At 43.9% G+C, this 18,091-nt stretch overlaps 1 protein-coding gene across 1 annotated transcript in view; it reads right to left on the bottom strand.

Annotated features, from left to right (window-relative positions):
* The window catches only part of KLHL29 (kelch like family member 29), a 391,937-nt gene that overhangs the window by 28,316 nt on the left and 345,530 nt on the right, over window positions 1-18,091 (bottom strand). The window contains exons 9-11 of the mRNA XM_030448709.1: window positions 6,599-6,797; window positions 3,783-3,965; window positions 828-1,008 (exon numbers count right to left, since the gene is read on the bottom strand). Coding sequence (XP_030304569.1) covers window positions 828-1,008; window positions 3,783-3,965; window positions 6,599-6,797 — 563 coding nt within the window. The remainder of the gene's footprint in view (window positions 1-827; window positions 1,009-3,782; window positions 3,966-6,598; window positions 6,798-18,091) is intronic.

Genomic DNA, 18,091 nt, shown 5'->3' with positions numbered 1-18,091 from the left:
AATATTCTTATATAAGAGGTTTGTTTGTCAGTTTGCTTGCATTTCCAAGTGGTTTCTATCTTTTTAATGAAAACATTGAGACACGTATAAAATTTACAGTTTTACTGGATGTTATGGTTGCCATGAAATTAGTTTTGGAATTCTGCTTTGTGAAATGTTTCTTTTGTGCTTTTGTTCCTTCCCTTTTTTTTTATGTTCCATGTAAGAAAAGGAAAAATTTATATCTGGACTCTTCTTGAAAAGAGAAATTTCCATTCTCCCCAGAGCCAGCCCCTCGGCCAGGAATTGAAAACTGTTTCCAGTTATTGGTTGTTTTAGTCAGAGCTTTGCAGGTCTCAGCCCCAGGCCAGGACCACCAAAGGGAGGATCTTCCAGCCAGGCCAAGGCTGAGGTGCTTTACCAGGAGAGTTCATGCAAGAAATTTACTTTGCAGTTTCTTTTTTTGAGTTTAAACAAGAAAAGGATTATTGTGGTCTGTAAAGACTTCCATCAGTACCACATTCAAAGGAAGTTTATTAAGTTCATTGTATCATCTGTGTAAAGGGTCCACAAAAGAAGCTTAATTCCTCTCCTCCCTCCCCCGAGCAAACTGACAAACAAACTGGCAGCCCTCGCCTTTGGTTTTGAAACAATGCTTTCCACTGAAGCTTAAAAAGAAACCTAATCCTGCATAGTTTCCTCCTTTCTTAGCTATTATAAAAGCTTGTTTTAACACACCCAGCCCATTTGATGTGTCCTTTAAAGGGAAATGGTCCTTTAATACCGCACGAAGACAAACAGTGCGGTTTGGGTTTGCGGCTTTTTGTTTGGTTGGTTGGTTTTTTTACCTTTCCACATGGTCAACGTTGCCTGCCACACCGACCCCTCCGATGGTATAAATTTTCCCATCGTACACCAGACTGTTGTGTCGACACCTCGGGACTGTCATGCGGGACACGAGGTTCCAGTTATCGAGCAAGGACATGTAACACCAGACATCAGCCAGCGTGACACCCGACTCCATGCCGCCTGGCACCGACGGGGGGGCGGGAGGGGGGGGAAATAAAATAAAAAAAAAAAAAAAGGGAGAATTACGTGAGATCTCGGAATGGCAAAAGCTTTCCACACGGCAATCAAAGCCAGTTACAAAGTAAAAACTCTTCAAATGACATTTGACTAATTAAAATAAATCACCCTCAATGCTGAGCATCTGTTCCGATGATGCATATCTGTGTCATTTATTCATGTGCCCCAAAGGCTGTCTTTTTTTAATAAGATGGCATGAAGAAATCAAGATGTCATATTACGAGGGACATGTACATAAGGGGATAGACCCTTTTCATAAATAACCTCCAGTCTATTAAATTACTTCAACACTTGCAAGAAGGTGTCAGAAGGCAGAGCCTATCTTGGCTTGTGAGACACAGGCCAGTCTGAAATCTAAAATGCTTAATGCAGTGATGGATTGAAGCAACACACACGGGCAGAATAAAGTCAGTGCTTGTACTGTAGGCTTAATGCCCAATTTTCAGGGACAAATTTCTTATTTATTTTCATTCGCTGATAAAAGAAAGAACCAGCTGTCCCACTCCTGCAAAACAGCTCAAGATGCTCCAGTGAATATTTATATTGGTTATTTTTTAACTTCTGACTGAGGCTTTCAAGGTAGCCACTTAAAGGGTGTTTTACTATCCCTGTTTTGAAGCATGAAGAGGTGACATGATTGATTTGAGACCACACTAGGAGTCAGTGGACGAGTCAGGAAAAGAAACTAGAGTCAGTTCTGTGGTTTAATGAGAAAACCAGGTATTTTGCTCTCCAAACCTATGCTATGCAGTGTGGAGTCCAGCACTTGGATCTCACAGGGGTTCATTCCCATTTTTGTTGGTTTCCCTTCCCTCTTTCATGTGTCTCCTAAGTTTGAGCAAAGCAAAATATCCACTGATACTCAGCTGGGTTTCCAGCCATGTGGTACTTTCTGCTCTCCTATTGTAGCTACCAAATACTATCAGGTCATTCATCCGGACTCAAGGGAAAGAGATGAATAAGCTTTGAATTTAGAATTCAATGGCTTTTGTTAGCAGGTATGGCACAGCCTAAAATGTCTCTACATACTGGAAAGTAGCTCAGCTAAGAATAACTAAAAGTCAACATCTCACAAAAGCTTCCATAGAACGCTTTTGCTCCAGCAGCATAACAAGTACGGGCCAAAACCATAAAGAAATAATTTCCAATCAATCCTTAGGGCCTTGAATGCAGTATTAATAGAACTTACACCACAGGCAGCAATTTACTGCAGAAAATGCAGTGAGGGAGTTCGTCAAGGGGAAGGCAACAGCTGTAACCCCTTACTGGTACAGCCTCCTGCATGTGTGCTCCCAATTACATCCTTGGTTGGCACACATCCATGCCTCCCTGCCCAGGCTCCTCTTTTTATCATCAAACCTCCCCTCAGCTGCCATCCAAGCATCCTTACATCACCAGGTGGGAATTGCTTTTCCTGCTCCAGCCAAGCAGAGGTACCAGCAGACTGCAAAAAAGCAGCTGTGGTGATGCTGTGGGTGCAGTGCAGACAGCAACGTGGGGAGTGAAGTCTTTTAAGGAGCATGGTCTCAGTTTCATTGAAACTAAGGAGATTACAGGGCTAGTGACTACTGTCAAAAGAGAGGTCTCAACAACAGGTATAAAACATGAATGCTCCTGTAAGCAAATACTGTAAGTGTAGGCCACATATTCAGCAGTTCAGCCTGTCTGTCTCAAATTCTATAACCCACCATTTAGACTCATATACAGCCAGTATTTTAAATTGTGTTTCTATGGCAGTGAAACCTCTTTGCATGCTTGATGGTTGTCAGATCTATTTTCTTCATGTTGCAACCACAAAATATTGCTTTTGACTGCTTTGAGAGAACACTAACACCACAGAGAAATGGAGAATGATAAAACCAGGGAAATCCTTCTCTCAAGCCTCCCTCCCACGTGTTATGTTGTTTTTTTTTCCTCCAGGAGCAGCTGGGTAAAACTCCTGATAGTCCTTCTTTGTCTGCTCTGCCTGTGTTGTAAGGAAGAAACTTTTCTCCTAGCCCAGTAAATCTGAGGAATGAAGAGACTGAGAGCAGCTCTGAGAGATACTAGGGGATTGGACATGAACTGGCATGTGTGCTTGCAGCCCAGAAAGTCAATCGTATTCTGGGCTGACTCAAAATAAATGTAGCTAGCAGGTCAAGGGGTGTGATTCTCCCCCTCTATTTGGCTCTTGTGAGACACCAACTGCAGTGTTGTGTCCAGTTCTGGGGTCCACAGTGCAAGAGAGACATGGACCTGTTGGATGTTGGAATAAGTCAAGTGGAGGGGTACAAAAGTGGTCACAGGGCTGGAGCACCTCTCCTATAAAGAAAGTCTGAGAGAGTTGGGCTTGTTCAGCCTGGAGATGAGAAGGCTCCAGGGAGACCTCATTGTTGCCTTTCAGTACTTAAAGAGGCCTTACAAGAAAGATGGAGGGAGGCTTTTTACTAGGGTCTATGGTGAAATGACCAGAGGCAGCAGTTTTAAACTGAGTGTAGATTTAGACTGGATACATGGAAAAAATAATATATATATAGTGGACATGGTGAGAAAATGACACAGGCTGCCCACAGAAGCTTCCCCATCCTTGGCAGACTTAAGGGTCAAGGTGGGCAGGGCTTTGAGCAACCTGACCTAGTGAAAAATGTCCCTGCCCAGGGCAGAGGGATTGGACTAAGTGATCTTTAAAGGTCCCTTCCAACCAAACCCATTCAGATTCTATGATCTCTGATGCTTACCTGAGAGATAGATGTTGTCCCCAGCACTGACCACACTGAAGAACTCTCGATCATAGAAGGGCAGACTGGCTAATGGGTACCACTTGTTGTTTTGAGGGTTTAGGCAAGTGACTGCTGTTAAAGCTCGTTGATTCATGCCAATCATCTGACGACCCCCAACTAAGACTATTACCTCAGCTACACCTAGGATTCAAGTAAGAAAAATAATATTAAAAAGTGACATCTCTCAAGCAGACAGGACCCATCAGAAAATCCCAGGCAGACATGGTGATTTTAATGTACTGTATATAAATCTGGTTTTTACTGCAATCAAACTAGGAAGGGTGAAGAAAAAGGGAGTGTGTGTCTGTGTGTGTGGGGGGTTAAGCAGTGGGTAAGGAATAAGACTATGAACATCCTTGGGAGAACTTGGGAGGAAACATGCCCTCTGGGCTAAACTTTAAGGGGAAACAAATAAAAAGGCAGTTCCATGTAAAGACATTCACTGACTTTAACAGTCTTTGAGTGAGACCTGCATGTAGCACATTACTGTTCCACTGAAGAAAATGGGAATTTTGTCAAGTTTTGTGATAGCTTTGGAGTTTAGCCATCATCCAGGGAAAGTATATTTGGACTTTTACCTGAAGTGTTCTCCCACTAAAAGCTAATGTTCAGAGGAGACTTAGACTATGGTTATGGTTCTTCATTCTCATCTTCTCTCTGCATATGTACCTAATATATAAATTTCTGCTGTGGGCTTTGTTTGCTTGTTTGTTGTTTTTTTGGGTTGGGTGTTTTTGGTGCTTTTACTAGAGGCAAGTTTTCCCAGCTTTAGATAACATGTGCTCAAGTCATGGATTAAGGAATGTTCTTGACAGGATCTTTGTGTACTAGGTGCTAGGAAACATCATGCCCTCATGCAGTAATTCACTGAGCTGTATCTGTGCTTGAGCAGCTCCCTTTGTAATATGCAGGGTGTACAGCAAGCCAAATTCTCTATTAGTGCAAATGCAACCCAAATCTCAGAGTTTTTATTCTCAATTTACAGCCAGAGCTGAGTCAAATCTGATCTGGGTGTTACTCCAGACTCCTCTCCACAGCGATGGGTCGCAGTCTGGCTCCAATCCCAAGCATCAAATGCTGGAGATAGTTTGGATTTACAGCTTAGCAGAAGTGTTAATAATCTTTCTGCAGCTATTGCAGACCTAAGTACAATCAGTAGACAGGAGAGGTAGACTCAGAAGCAGGACCATGTAGCCATGAGCTGGAAAGAATTGCTATTTCAAAAGCTGTGGCCAGACCTGTTGTTGTGATGTGTTAGGGTACCCAGCCCTGAGACAAGTGTGCACGTGCAGGGGGGTCAGAACAGCCCAAGTGAGATTGTGAGCAAGAGAGATTAGGAGCTGCAGCAGAGCAAAATGTGACTTCAGAGTAATGGATTATCCCCACTCTTCATTAGCCTTTTCAAAAAGTGTATTTGTGTCATTCAAGCAAGGTTACTCTTTTGAAAGTTATTAAGTTAAAGTGCTGTACAATTTTAAATAAATATTTCTCAGTAACAAGAGATCATTATTTTTGTGCCATATCAGTAAATCTAATCACCTGTGCAAGACATAAATTGATTATAATCAATGACCTCGAGAGGGCATGTGACATGCTGCAGCAAGTCTACAAAGGGTGTTTAGAGATCCTTTGTGCCTACATGAAGGCTGTTGATATGCAAAATAACATGATTTTATATAATTAGGCTCTGACCTAAAAAACCATAATCACCCTCTCTTACCTCGAGAGAATCACTTTTACCTCATCAACAAGCTTTTGGAAATGGTTGATATTACACCTACAATTTTATATACATAAAATAAGCACTTTTCAAAAATCCCTTCAAACATCACACCATTAGTCATCTTCAGTGAAAGACTTTTTTAGGGTAGATTGTTATTGAAAGTCTTCTACACTTCATCCTTCTGAAAGGTGCCTTGATGAGGCAGTCTCCAGAAGCTGCAAATGCTGTAGTTTGATGTGCCATCTCTGTGCCACATTAGCATTCATGGCAACAACAGAAAGTTTTGCCTGGCTTTGTGATTGTACTTATGGGAGGCAGAAGTACAGAGAGCACATTAAAACAATTCACGTTTCACCTGACTCCTTCTTGGATGCCGTGCTCCTCCAGGGTATTTGTACCACCCTCAGTTCAACAAATAGTTAAGATATTTCTCACACTACCATGATACAGGTTGTGCTGGTGAGTGGGGCACTTGGCTTTTTTTCCTGTTTTTCCAAAAAGGAAAATGCATGAGTTCCTCAGGTGTGAAGCTCCTCGAAGTGACATGGTTCTCCTTAGCTGCTGGGTTTTTAAAAGGGAATATATCACGTATGATCCTCTTGTTTTGGAGCCAGCCAACAGTCTGAACTGATACTGTGAGACTCATGGCATGAATATCTATTTACACAGGGCTGTGAAAGTGAATCTGGTTTATGAATATTAATCAGCTGCTCCCTGCAAGAGGCTGAATGACAAAGAAGCAAAATTTTCACCTGTTTTTTTGCAGCTAGAGAAACTGAGGCATAGAAGGCATATGGCTCACTTTCAAGACCACAGAGACGTGTCACAGACTGTCACTGTGAACATTTCCACACCCACAGCTGGTCACTGGGAGAGGCTCCTAAGTGCTCCATCAAAGCAGAAATGGAAATCTGAGCTTGAAATATCACCAGACACCAGGTGGAGCCAAAGGAAGGAGTTGAGGTCTGTGCCCTACCCCCACCCATGTTCTGGCCATGCCTGGGAACCACAGGACCAGGGAGCTGGTGTCACCCAGGAAGTTTTTCTTTACCTGCAGAGAGTCTGGGCCGGGTCCTTGGTGTTTGCATCTCTTGTCGGGCATGTGGCAGCATGTGATAACGTTTGGCTTCATTCACTAGATCTCTGCAAGCCTCTGAAGACTTTATCAATTCCTCGTTGTCAACAACATTTAGCAGATAGCTGGGATGGATGAAGGGGAGCCGCACCACTGCCAGCAGCTCCGCGGCATACTGGGAGGAGGAAGAAAAAAAAAATATAATAACCCACTACAGCCTTCGTGCTGGAGTTCAGCTGCTCAGCACCTCTGCCTCCTTCTCCAAAAAATATCTTCTGTCACCAGACCTGGAAAGATGCTTTTCATGGATGCTGCATACGAGCCCTGCCTAGCAATTGGGTGGGATAGAGACAATATAGCTCTGTGTTCCCTGACCCAGGCTCCTTTTAGTCCCAGGTGTCTGAAAATAATCTTCAAAAGGTGGTAACTCTTGTTATACAGAACTGTATGGAGGGCTTGTTGAAAAAAAAAAAAGTACATTCTGAACCCAGGTTGAATATAACACCTTGTGCACTGGAGACATGGAGAAAGCTATAGAGTTTTCAGAATTAACCTTGAAATGTGAGTGTTGTTGCTGCAATGTAAAAAAATCCCCAAACAAGCTTTTTCTGGCAATATGAACATGAAACAAAAGCTGGTACATAGGGTAGATTTCAACAACTGCTACAGAGACTGAATATTATCAGCCAATTTGCTAAAAATCTTTTAATTAGTAGTGTTTATTTGTTGGTGAAACAGATCATGTACTTCTAGATTTTGGGGAAGTCAGACTCCAGAGGGTGCTATACAAATACTGATGGTAAGTTTCATCTTCTAAGTAAATACATTAAACCTCGAAGGGCAAAGGACATCTGAGCAAATGAAGCTGTCACAGAACACTGCTTAAAGGAGAACAAAGCCCCAAGAGAGAAAACTGCAATTGAAAAATCAAGAGTCCATCCTCAGATTATTCTTTTGATATATAATTGGCTATATCACAACACAGCACAAAAGTGCAGTGAAAATCAGAGTAATAGGAAAACGTGCTTCTCAAGAAGAAATGCACACTAATAGGATGCAAACTAAGGGTGTGCAGCAAGAAAAGATAATCATCTGTTGTAATAAATATTCATACAGTGGCAGTATCCAAAGATCCCAACTGGGATTACGGCCAGGATGCAAATAAATGTTCCTGAGGTCCATGCCACTCGTCCTGAGAAATACTGGGTGCCAGCAGCAGCTGGCCTGCAGATGCCTCCAATCTTCCAGAAACTACTTGGCTCTCACTGCCTTTTTCAGCAGCATGCCCACTCCTGCAGTGCATGAGAGCCAGGGCACAGCAGGAACAAGGAATGGAGCACGGGCACAAAGGGCTGGGGAAGGCAGGGATGTGCCCTAAGCCAGCTAATGGGCTGGCCAGTCAAGTGAGGATGCAGTGACACCTGGAACTGCTTCCAGGGCTTCCCCTTTCCACACTCAAACTGAAGAAGTAGGTTTCATTTAGGAGGAAATCAGAGAGCAGCCTCAGCCTGATGGAAGCTCAGACAAAGCGAGGATGTGACCATCCGTGAGGAGCTGAATCCCTCAAGGCAGTGGGGGAGACAACTTGGTCAGTCCTCTGCTCACCAGTCCTTCTCAAAACTGGGGCCAGCAATTATTGTTACACCCCTAAGAGTTTAGGTCTGGCCACTCTGTAGTTGTTACGAGATGAAAAAGAGAAGTGATGTAAAAGGCATGGAAAAATGACAGCGTGCATCTTCTGGATAAAATCCCACTTGAGCAGTGAGTCTGTGGCTCCTCACTATTACTTCTGGCGTGGCACGGGGCCCAGTAAGGTTTGAGATCAGTTCATCACCAGCAATAAGACAGTCCTCTACCTTCCCTTGCTGAAATCCATTTCTAAGATGCTTTCTAGGAGATGAAATGGCTGTTCCCCTTCCCCGGAGTCACAAATGTCAGGCACTTGGCTGCGGATATCTTAATGTCATTAAATGGCACCTTGTAAGAGAGGGAGCAGTGGACATATGGCAGTGGGTGGCAAAGCTCTGATTTCAGGAAGTGCTTTTTTTAAGAAGGTTGGAGGCGTTTAACCTTACATGGGAGCCAAGATGAAACATGGCATCAGGATGTGGGAATAATGCAGTGAGTGAGTATACAGGGGACGAGCCAGACAACCCCCATGGGGGAGGTTAATCTCTGTGTCACGCTGCTCAGGAAGCAGTATGAGTCACTAAAGGGCAGTTAAAATAAAGTTGTAAAATATATGGAGGGTACAGTGCAGCCAGCACCTTCCCTGGATGTGGGGACACACCAGAGCTGCTCCTGATGCTCCCAAGACAGGGTTGTGCTGGAAGCAGCCGTGACACAAAGCAATGCAGAACACAGGCACGATGGCTGTGCCACTAAATTAGGACACAGGGTTCAACAGGCACCACCATGTCCTGAAGTTGAATGTGAATTAGGTGAATTAGCAGCAGAAAAAGTGCTCCCCTGCAGCAGGGACACACAATTCCCATGACACAAGCAGAGCGGGTGCCTCCATCTCTCACCTTTCCCAGAATAAATGGGGCAGCACTGCTGCCAGAGCCCGGCGAGCTCTCCCTCCCCCACCTTGCTTTAATTAGATAAGTGAGAAAATGAGATTCTGTTTCTCTCCTGGATTTTTCTTCCCCCTTTCTCTCCTCTTTTGTCTGAGATCACAGTTTATTTTGAAGGAGAATAATAATTAGAACATGTTGCTCCCCTTTCATCAGCTTGAAAGTTAATGTCACAGATCAAAACCAATGTCAATTTTCACACTTACTCTCCCCTTTGCTCAAACATCTAGAAAAAGCCAGCTTGGTGTCTGTGTGTGTGTGTGTGCACAACTGTGTGCAGTTGTGGCACGGGCATATCACTGATGGCATTAAGGGTACATATAATTGCAGTGTTTTTCACCAAGGGATTTGAAGAGTATGTCCCATCACTGGGATGTCTCTAGAAGACAGGAGAGGCTTTTATAAACCAACGGCTTTTCACACCAGCTCTTTTAAGCACTATAGTCAAGGGTGAATTTCATTTAGCCTCACTGATTTAAGAATATTCAAGTGATTTAGGCAATCAGCAGCCTTTTTCTTTTGGATTCTCCCTTAAGAAGGCTTCCTAGCTTTGTTAGCTATGATTGTACTTAATATCCTGTTACTATTATCCTTTTCATTTAAGACTGGAATAAGCACTGTAAAGCATTTCAACCTTCTTACCGTCTGTTATTTGCTCTCCATTCTCTCTTGTCTTTCCATTGTTCCTTACACAGCTATGAAATATCTGCTGCACCTACTGATGTTACTGTTTTTTATTAAAACAGCAGAATACCTGTGCAGGGCACGTTGTCAAATTCAGCAGACAACAACCTCCAGTCCCTTGAGCTGTGGTTTATGCCTGTAACTCCAGGAACATTTTCTTCTCTCTATCTGGCCACTGGAACTGGCTGGACAACTAGAATTACTTCTCAGGTCTTTGCTGCGAATAACTGATGAGTTCTCTACAACTTGCACCACACACCAGCATGAAACAGAGAATGTATAATGCCCTTTCTGGCCTAAAATTGGGAGTTTCCAACTCATGGAGAAGGGAGACCTTGCCTCAGCTCCTTGAAAATGGACACCACTATGCAAAAATCTAGCGAATTCATTGCTTAAAATTCTAGGGAAGTTTTTGAACATTTTCAGGACTGCTTTTTCAGGTGACATGAACCTCAGCATAGTTCCTCTTGGATGAAGGGAGCTGCTGGGGTTTTTGCAGCATTGGAGGAGATAGTCCATAAACATAAACCCACTGCTGAGCAGTGATGGTGCTGACTACTCCCAAGGAGCCAGGCACAGCCAGGATGATCCTGCAGGAGCCAGGGCAACCCTACCACATCAGCAAAGGCTTGTTGGACAGTCACTGGGGACACAGTAGAGTAGCAACTGTTGAGAGATGGTTCTGCTTCATCCATATCAATTTCACTGTCTGGATAGAAACCAGGATATTCAACTAGCCTGCAATCACAACTCTGTTTCATAGAAGCAGAGCAAGAAAAATCTTAGGAGATCTCATCTTTCCTTTATTAGCTAAATATTTTTTGGGAAAGATTCAGCTTGAGATTCATACACCTAAATAGGTACATAAAAGCAAGTATTTACTTGTCAGCTAGACATGTGTAAACTCACATTATAATTAATAGAGATTTAGTCAACACACTTTACATGGTCCCCAGAGCAATCTGAGCTGAGTGGCTGCATCATGCACCAGGGGAAGCAGAGAATATCAATGTCCCCTTCTGGATTAAAACTGCAAGCCATCAGCTCCTGGGGAGGGAGTGTGTTTTTCAGACCCTGCCTCAGACTGCTCCACGGCATTTTCTTTACAATTAGATGTCAACCCAAACTGGAAGGAGATTACTTCTTCCTTCTGGTGGGAATTTTTGTCACAGTGCCCTGTGCTTGGAAGGTCACAATCACCCTACAAGGGAGCCTGAATGTTATCACTGCATCAGCACTGACTCAAAGGAATATATGATCAACATGATGTGCTATACCTTAAAGTTAGCCATTTCAAGCCTTTCCTAATAATCTGCTCATACACAAGTTTTAGCCTGGAGAAGGGAAGGATCAAGGGAGACTTTATTACAGACTTTCAACACTTAAAGGGGGGCTATAAGAAAAAATGGGGACAAACTCTCTAGCAGGGCCTGTTGGGATAGGACAAGGGGTAATGGCTTTAAACTAAAAGAGGGGAGATTCAGGTATAAGGAACGAATTTTTTATGATGATGGTGGTGAGAGACTGGCCAAGGTTGCCCAGAAAGGTGATAGAAGCCCCATCTCTGGAGACACTCAAGGTCAGATTGGACAGGGCTCTGAGCAACCTGACCTAGTTGAAGATGTCCCTGCTCACTGCAGGAGAACTGCACTAGATGACCTTTAAAGTCTCCTTCCTATCCACACCATTATGTGATTCTATAGTAAGTTATTCCCATCTCAGCAGGCTTAAGCAAACTAGATTAAAAAACACTTGAATGCTTGTTTTATTCCTGGCTGGTAGTTTGAATGAGGACACTTACTTTGCTAAACTTTTTGCGAACATTTCTTCTCCTACTAATTATATCAGTATTAGGAACACTTGCTTGTAAGTGGGCTTCTAAGTCTTAGTTACAAAACCCTCTTCAGTATCACATTAAAAATAATCTTTTTATTCTTAAATCTCTAAATCCAGTAAAATCCTCACAGGTATTCTCCAAAAGGACTCTCAGTGTGTTCCTGCATAGACTTGGGCTACAACAGTATGCAGTTAGTTTTAAATGGAAAGATGTTTACTGCCACAGAGTCAAATTTCCTGCTTCTAAAAAGCTACACTGGAAAGCTCTCAAGATTTTTAACATTTTTGAAGTAATGCCCAGTGAAGTTAAAATAATGTTTCCCTTGTAACTCACTTGTCTCTCCAGTTTACTGTTCTTTCTACAAAGGGCCCTTTGTGCTATTTGCCTAAAGAAACAGGCTTCAGCTAGAAATACAAATACAGAAGTTAGATTACCTACATCACGATAGGGCTTTGCTCCAACAAACTGCTGTTTCAGCTCTTTGTGTGTAATTCCAAGAGAATTTTTAAAAACATTATGAAAGAAAAATGTATTTGATTCATCTGAGAGCTGCAGAGGAGATCTATATAACTGGGTTCAGATGCTCAGTGTCTTGCAGTAGCTCAATCTTGGAACTGCAGCTAGGACCTCCTCAGATGGAGGAAGCCATCAGAGACAGATCTGAAGAAGTTCCTCACTGCATGAACATCCTTCAAATGGGAAGAGAGCACTCTAATTGAAAAAAACCACCACACCCAAAGCCCTCCAAATGGCAGGTGCTAGATTTTGATGTCTGCCTGTAGCAGGAGGAGCCATTCTTGCTCCTGATGCTCGACGAGCTGCTGGTCTCTTCCAGGACTCCATCCACCACACAGTGCTTCCAGGGTAGAAGTGTAGCGGGAAGAGCCTTTCTTGCTCCCGACACTCGACAAGCTGCTGGCCTCTCCATGCCTCGCACCAGAGTGAGCTGAGCTTTGCCCTGTGGGTGTGTGTCCCACCTTTATTGGCCCCCTGGTAATAGGGGGCCTGCCCTAACCAGGCACAGGTGGACTCACACCCACTCTTTGGCAACTTGAGGCACCTGGTTTGTCTTGTTTCTCTACATTTCCCCCCCCCCCCCCCTTTTTTTTTTTTTACAGCGAAGCTTTCCCGGTTTGCCCTGGCTTAACTTACGGGATTTTAACCCTAGCTTCTCAGGCAACCATTCAATGTCAGCCTAGGCACTTTTTCACAAAGTCTCTACCTTTCTGTTCTTCTCCCTCCTGTATCTGCTCTTCTCTTGGCTTCCCTCTGCTCAGGGGCTTCCAAAGAGAGAATCCTTATCTTGGCTTCCCTTTGCTCAGGGGTTTCTAAAGAGTTTTCTGGTTCCTCATGGGTTTCTGGTTCCTCCGTGGGATTCCATACCATGGGATTCCATCCTCCTGGCTTCCTTCCCTCTGCTCAGGGGTTTCCAAAGAGAGAATCCTTATCTTGGCTTCCCTCTGTTCAGGGGTTTCCAATCCAAAGAGCTTGCTGGTCATACCTTTCAGGGAGAGTGTTAGCCCAGGCATTTTTTCAAATCAGGGAGAATGTTCCTGTTGCCAGCTCCTCACACTGCTGCTTCTTTAGATGTCTGTATGCTGCCCGCATTTTCCACCAAATGTAGCGGGAAGAGCCTTTCTTGCTCCTGACACTCGACAAGCTGCTGACCTCTCCATGCCTCACACCAGAATGAGCTTCCTCTGTGGGTGTGTGTCCCACCTTTATTGGCCCCCTGGTAATAGGGGGCCTGCCCTAACCAGGCACAGGTGGACTCACACCCACTCTTTGGCAACTCGAGGCACCTGGTTTATCTTGTTTCTCTACATCTGCCCACCAGCCATCGCAGTGGGCTGTGCCACTGGTGACAGCTGGGGATGTGGCCTGGTGGCCAAGCAGGAAAGCAAACTGGGGTGGTGAGGTAAGCAATCCCTCCACAAAACTGTCCAGCCCAGCCCAGGCTTCCCCAGCAGGTTAGCCAACCCAATATTCAAAATATTGATGGCTCCAAATGCAAGCCCAGCAGGGAACTAGCTGGCTTTGTGAAGACTAAGCTGTTGGTGCACTGTTTGCCATTCTCAGAAACGTGTTGGGTTTTTTTTTCAGCTGGATTTTCAAAGGGATGCCCTGCTATTTGGTAATGAGATTATTGGCTTTAATATCTCTAACTCCAGGTTATTACAAAGATATGCCGTGTTTCTGCACATTTCTTCACCCAAGGTAACACCTAAAACCAACCTAAGCTCTCTGGTGTGCTCGGTACTTATATTCACTCATATTGACTTCTTGGGATTGCAATGCTGCCTTCAGATTAAACCAAAAGGCTTGGTTGCATGACAGCCGACAGCCTCAGAATATCATGAGATAAACATGTGGCAGAAAATCTGGTTTGCAGGCAGTGGGTTGAGCCAGCAGCTCGGTGGCAGGATGCCACGTGCATAAATCTCATGCTTAGCAAGAAGGAAAGAGCAATCCCTCTGTCGTCCTGAAATAAGGTTTCAATGTGACATCTTTATGGCAGCACAGCTGACTAAACACTGTAATGTCATCAGTGCCATGTAAAGTGAACTGCTCTCCTCTTCTCTGAACTGTTTGCAAAGCAGCACATGGGCAGGTATTTCTAGCAGTAATATGATGAGAGCTTTTTAAATATGGAGGAAAATAAATCACTGAACCATCATACTTGGAATCTACCTGATACTAAGGCTTAAAAAAACTTCACTCTCACCATGCAATCTCTAGCTTGCTGACTAAATGCTCCCAAGTGTACCCTCCTGAGTTCCCTCAAAGGTTACTCTAGCACTGAGTGGCCCTCCTTTTGTTTATGGGCAGTCACCTATGCACAGAGATGCATTACAAAAGCATGCTGGCAATAAGAAGATGGTCAAAGCTTCCAAGATTCTTCACAGAATCAAACTCCAAATATATCCATCCCTGCAACACAATGACACACAAATCCATACGCAGTAATTCTTCAAAATGCTTCTTCCCTATGGTGTAAACTGATTTTTCTTCTGAAGGTTGGTCCTGAGTGCTGGGGCCATGTGCAGCACAAGGCAACACCAGTGAGCATGTTTAAGGAGCTGCTTGCAGATGTGTGTTTTTTGTAAGGCTGTTGCTTCAGCAACAGCAGAGAACCATGTTGTAAAAAATAAGAAAATGTGTTGGAAAAGACACAAATGCAGAGACTGAGAAAACTGGGAGACAAGGGAGTACCTCAAACCAATATAAACTTCAGAGCAATAATTAAGCAGAATTTCAGTCAAGGGTATCCTTTTAAAAAAAACCCTAGTTTAGTACAGGGGTAATTTAAGGAACTGCTCATGTCAACTGCATCCTCTTTTTTAAAAAAACTGAATGCAATGTCTTCCTCCAATATATAGATAAGGCTATGTTCCTTCACTCACTCTGTTCCAGCTGCTGGCTATTCTTCTCCCTCCCTAAGCTTGCACAGGCTCCGAGTGTGTCGGCAAAATCCTCATTTAAATCTGAGCTCTTTGAGCAGCCTGTCCCTGGAAAATCACAGGGGTTACTACTGCTCATCCCTTGCGTTTTTCACTTTCAGAGAAATTGGAGCTTCTTGCACTTTTATTATGGCATCTTTTTAAATTTGTCTGGTCTTCCCACAAATGGATTTCAAAGCATCAGGGTAGTCTGGGCTTTTCAAAGAAGCCTAATTGAACTGTAATAGAGTGTTAGTGCCTAATTCACTTAGGCTCCCTTGGAAGTTTCCTTTTCATACTTACTCTAGCACTGCTTCCCTAAAGCTTAATGCCCTTAACTACATTGATTGATCAATTAATTTCCTATTATGATGGACTTAAGTAAGTTGTACATGCTGATATTGGGTATCAGCATCTGAACGTATTATTGCCTCCCTGTTGCCACACAGCTGGGATTGTGCTTGTTCCACATCAGATTCTCCATTTTCTTGCAGCAAGCTGCTCTCCTGTATAACTTTGGAGACTCTTTTAAAAGTGCCTGAGAAATTATGCTACTATCTCAACAGCCTGGCCAGGGATCTTCCATCTGCTCTGTCACAGTTACCAACCCCTTCTCCTGGGTAGGATCTTTCCTCCAAACTGCCATTCGCTGTCATTGTCAAAATATAGCTCATGGGCATTTATAGCATTTTTGACATAAATCCTTTTTTCTTCTCTCCATCACCTTTCCTTACCCTCACTGACAGATACAGGGCTTTCAGGTGGGATTCATGTTTGCTTTGACTAATTTGCCAAGCATCAAATTCATCCCTGTGCTCTTTACTGTTGCTAAACCCCTTGCACACTTCCAAGCAATTCCTCTCCTTGGGGCTTCAAACACTTGTAGATGTCTATCCCTCTTTAGCTGTCATTAGGCCAAGTCATGCATATTCATATCTTCTAATCTTTTTTTTCTCACATCACTTCCTGCAGTTTTTTAATAATTTGTGTTGCTCTTCTCTAAATTGCCTCCAATTTGTCTACGCATCTCTGGTTCTCAGGCACCATGAAGATGCAGTTTAGACAAATCTGCCTCTCAGGACACAAGTTCATAGAAGGCTTGCTAATGCCTTTATGGTAGAGATACTTCTTTTTGCTGCTGGGCACTGTGATTTTAAACAGGGCTTGAAAAAAAGGCTCATGGTTATATTTTTGCAGGGTGCAACAAAAGGTGACTGCCTTTCATCTGAGGCTCCCTTCTGTCTCTCATCAGTGCAGTACCTGCCTCTCTTCCAGCACTGCTCCAGGCAACTTGGGGAAATGTTTGTCCTCTCCTCACTTCTTGACCCCTCTCAGGATGAGAGGGAAGCTTCATCCAACTGGACATTTTGTTTTCCCAGGCTTTCTGTTATTAATAAACATGTCACTATGGTTGTTTATGTCAGAGAAAAGCGATACAACTTTGGACTTGGAGCAGAAAGGAAGAAAGTTTCCAACAGGCTTTGGTATGTCTTTGCTTTGGGCAGGCAGCAAATCTCTGCACATCCAGCATCTTCACATCTTCCCCATCTTGTGCTGATGCTGAGCATGACTGCAGCTCTGCACAGCTCTGGAAGTTGTTAGCACCAGCAGAAAACATGGCTCATTATCCACTGGTACCTCCCAACAGCCCGGGTGGAAGGCATCACTTTCGTCCAGCTCATAGTGTAGGGAATGGGAGCAGAGCAGTGAAAAAACCTGCTCAAGGCCATGCAGAGAATTGGGGGATAAACTTTGGTGAAGACTGCCTGGGGCCTTGCAGAGATCTTTGCTTGTTTGGGTGCCTCAGACCATCCTGGTTTACAGACAGTAAAACCTCCATTATACAATATACTTTTTGCATGAGCTCGCTGGAGCTGTAATAAGCTTATCAAGGGGATAACTGTTAGGATAAACCCTACAATCTTGTCCATCAGTCAGGAAGAGAAATAAATAGAAAACCCAGTAAATTCAGCCTTTCCAGATGTGTCAGTCAGCTGCAGGCTTTCCACTCAGTGACAAGCAATCAAGAGTGCTCCTACAACCAGCTCTGCGTCTGCTGGTACAGGAAATTACCTCCCCAGTCCAGACCTCACATCACAGGCTGCTTCTTTTGGTTAGATTCTACGTGACTGCACTACCAGCAGCACTAAAATAGCTCCACAAACCTTACCATGTGAGCTGGAGCACTGCTCAAAATGGATAGTTATTTACCAAATCTTAGCTTCAGATACTTGTCATCATCTGAACTGCCTCAATGTAGTTTGCCTCTGCCTTATGCAGATGGATCAGTGACCTTTATAGCACTGTTAGTCCCTCTTTGTAACAAGGCTCGTGAGCTGGTTTTTTTGCAATGTCACAGAGCACTCTTATAAGCACCTTAAGACTTTGTATGAGCACAATTTGCAAAATTAAAAGTCAGCCAGAGCACAGCTTTTCAATTTGCTTTGCAAGCAAATCCTGGTTTCTTCCCTGCCAAGAGCAGAAAGAATTAGATACCTGAAGAAGAGCATTTGTAAAGAGCAGGAATATAGTAAAGTCAATATGATTCTGGGAGAATGGGGGGCTCAGTTGAAAATCTCCTCCCCAGAGGCTGTCAGAAAGGGATCTGTACAGAAGGAGAGGTAGCAATGGATAAGGTCATACGAGCATGGCACAAAGAGCTGTGGTGTGGGGAACACAAGTGGTGAGATTTACTGTCCCCAGGTGTAAGCTTGCACTCCACAGTGACACAGAGCCATCAGAGCAGAAAGAGTCTGCAGGGCTGCAGCTGCTCTGCAGGGATGTCTCTTCTGGGCAAGCCCCTGCCAGGCTTTGGCAGGGAAGATGGACATGCAGATGGATGAAGAGCACCAGCCTTTCCCTGTTTGTGTCAGACACCCACCTTTGGGAGAATGACCAATTCAAGGCTCAGAATGAACAACCAGAGAGGTAT

Source organism: Calypte anna, chromosome 3, assembly GCF_003957555.1.
Source record: "Calypte anna isolate BGI_N300 chromosome 3, bCalAnn1_v1.p, whole genome shotgun sequence".
NCBI lineage: Eukaryota > Metazoa > Chordata > Aves > Apodiformes > Trochilidae > Calypte > Calypte anna.
Note: the sequence above shows the minus strand (reverse complement) of the source record. Positions and strands in the feature narration are given on the sequence as shown.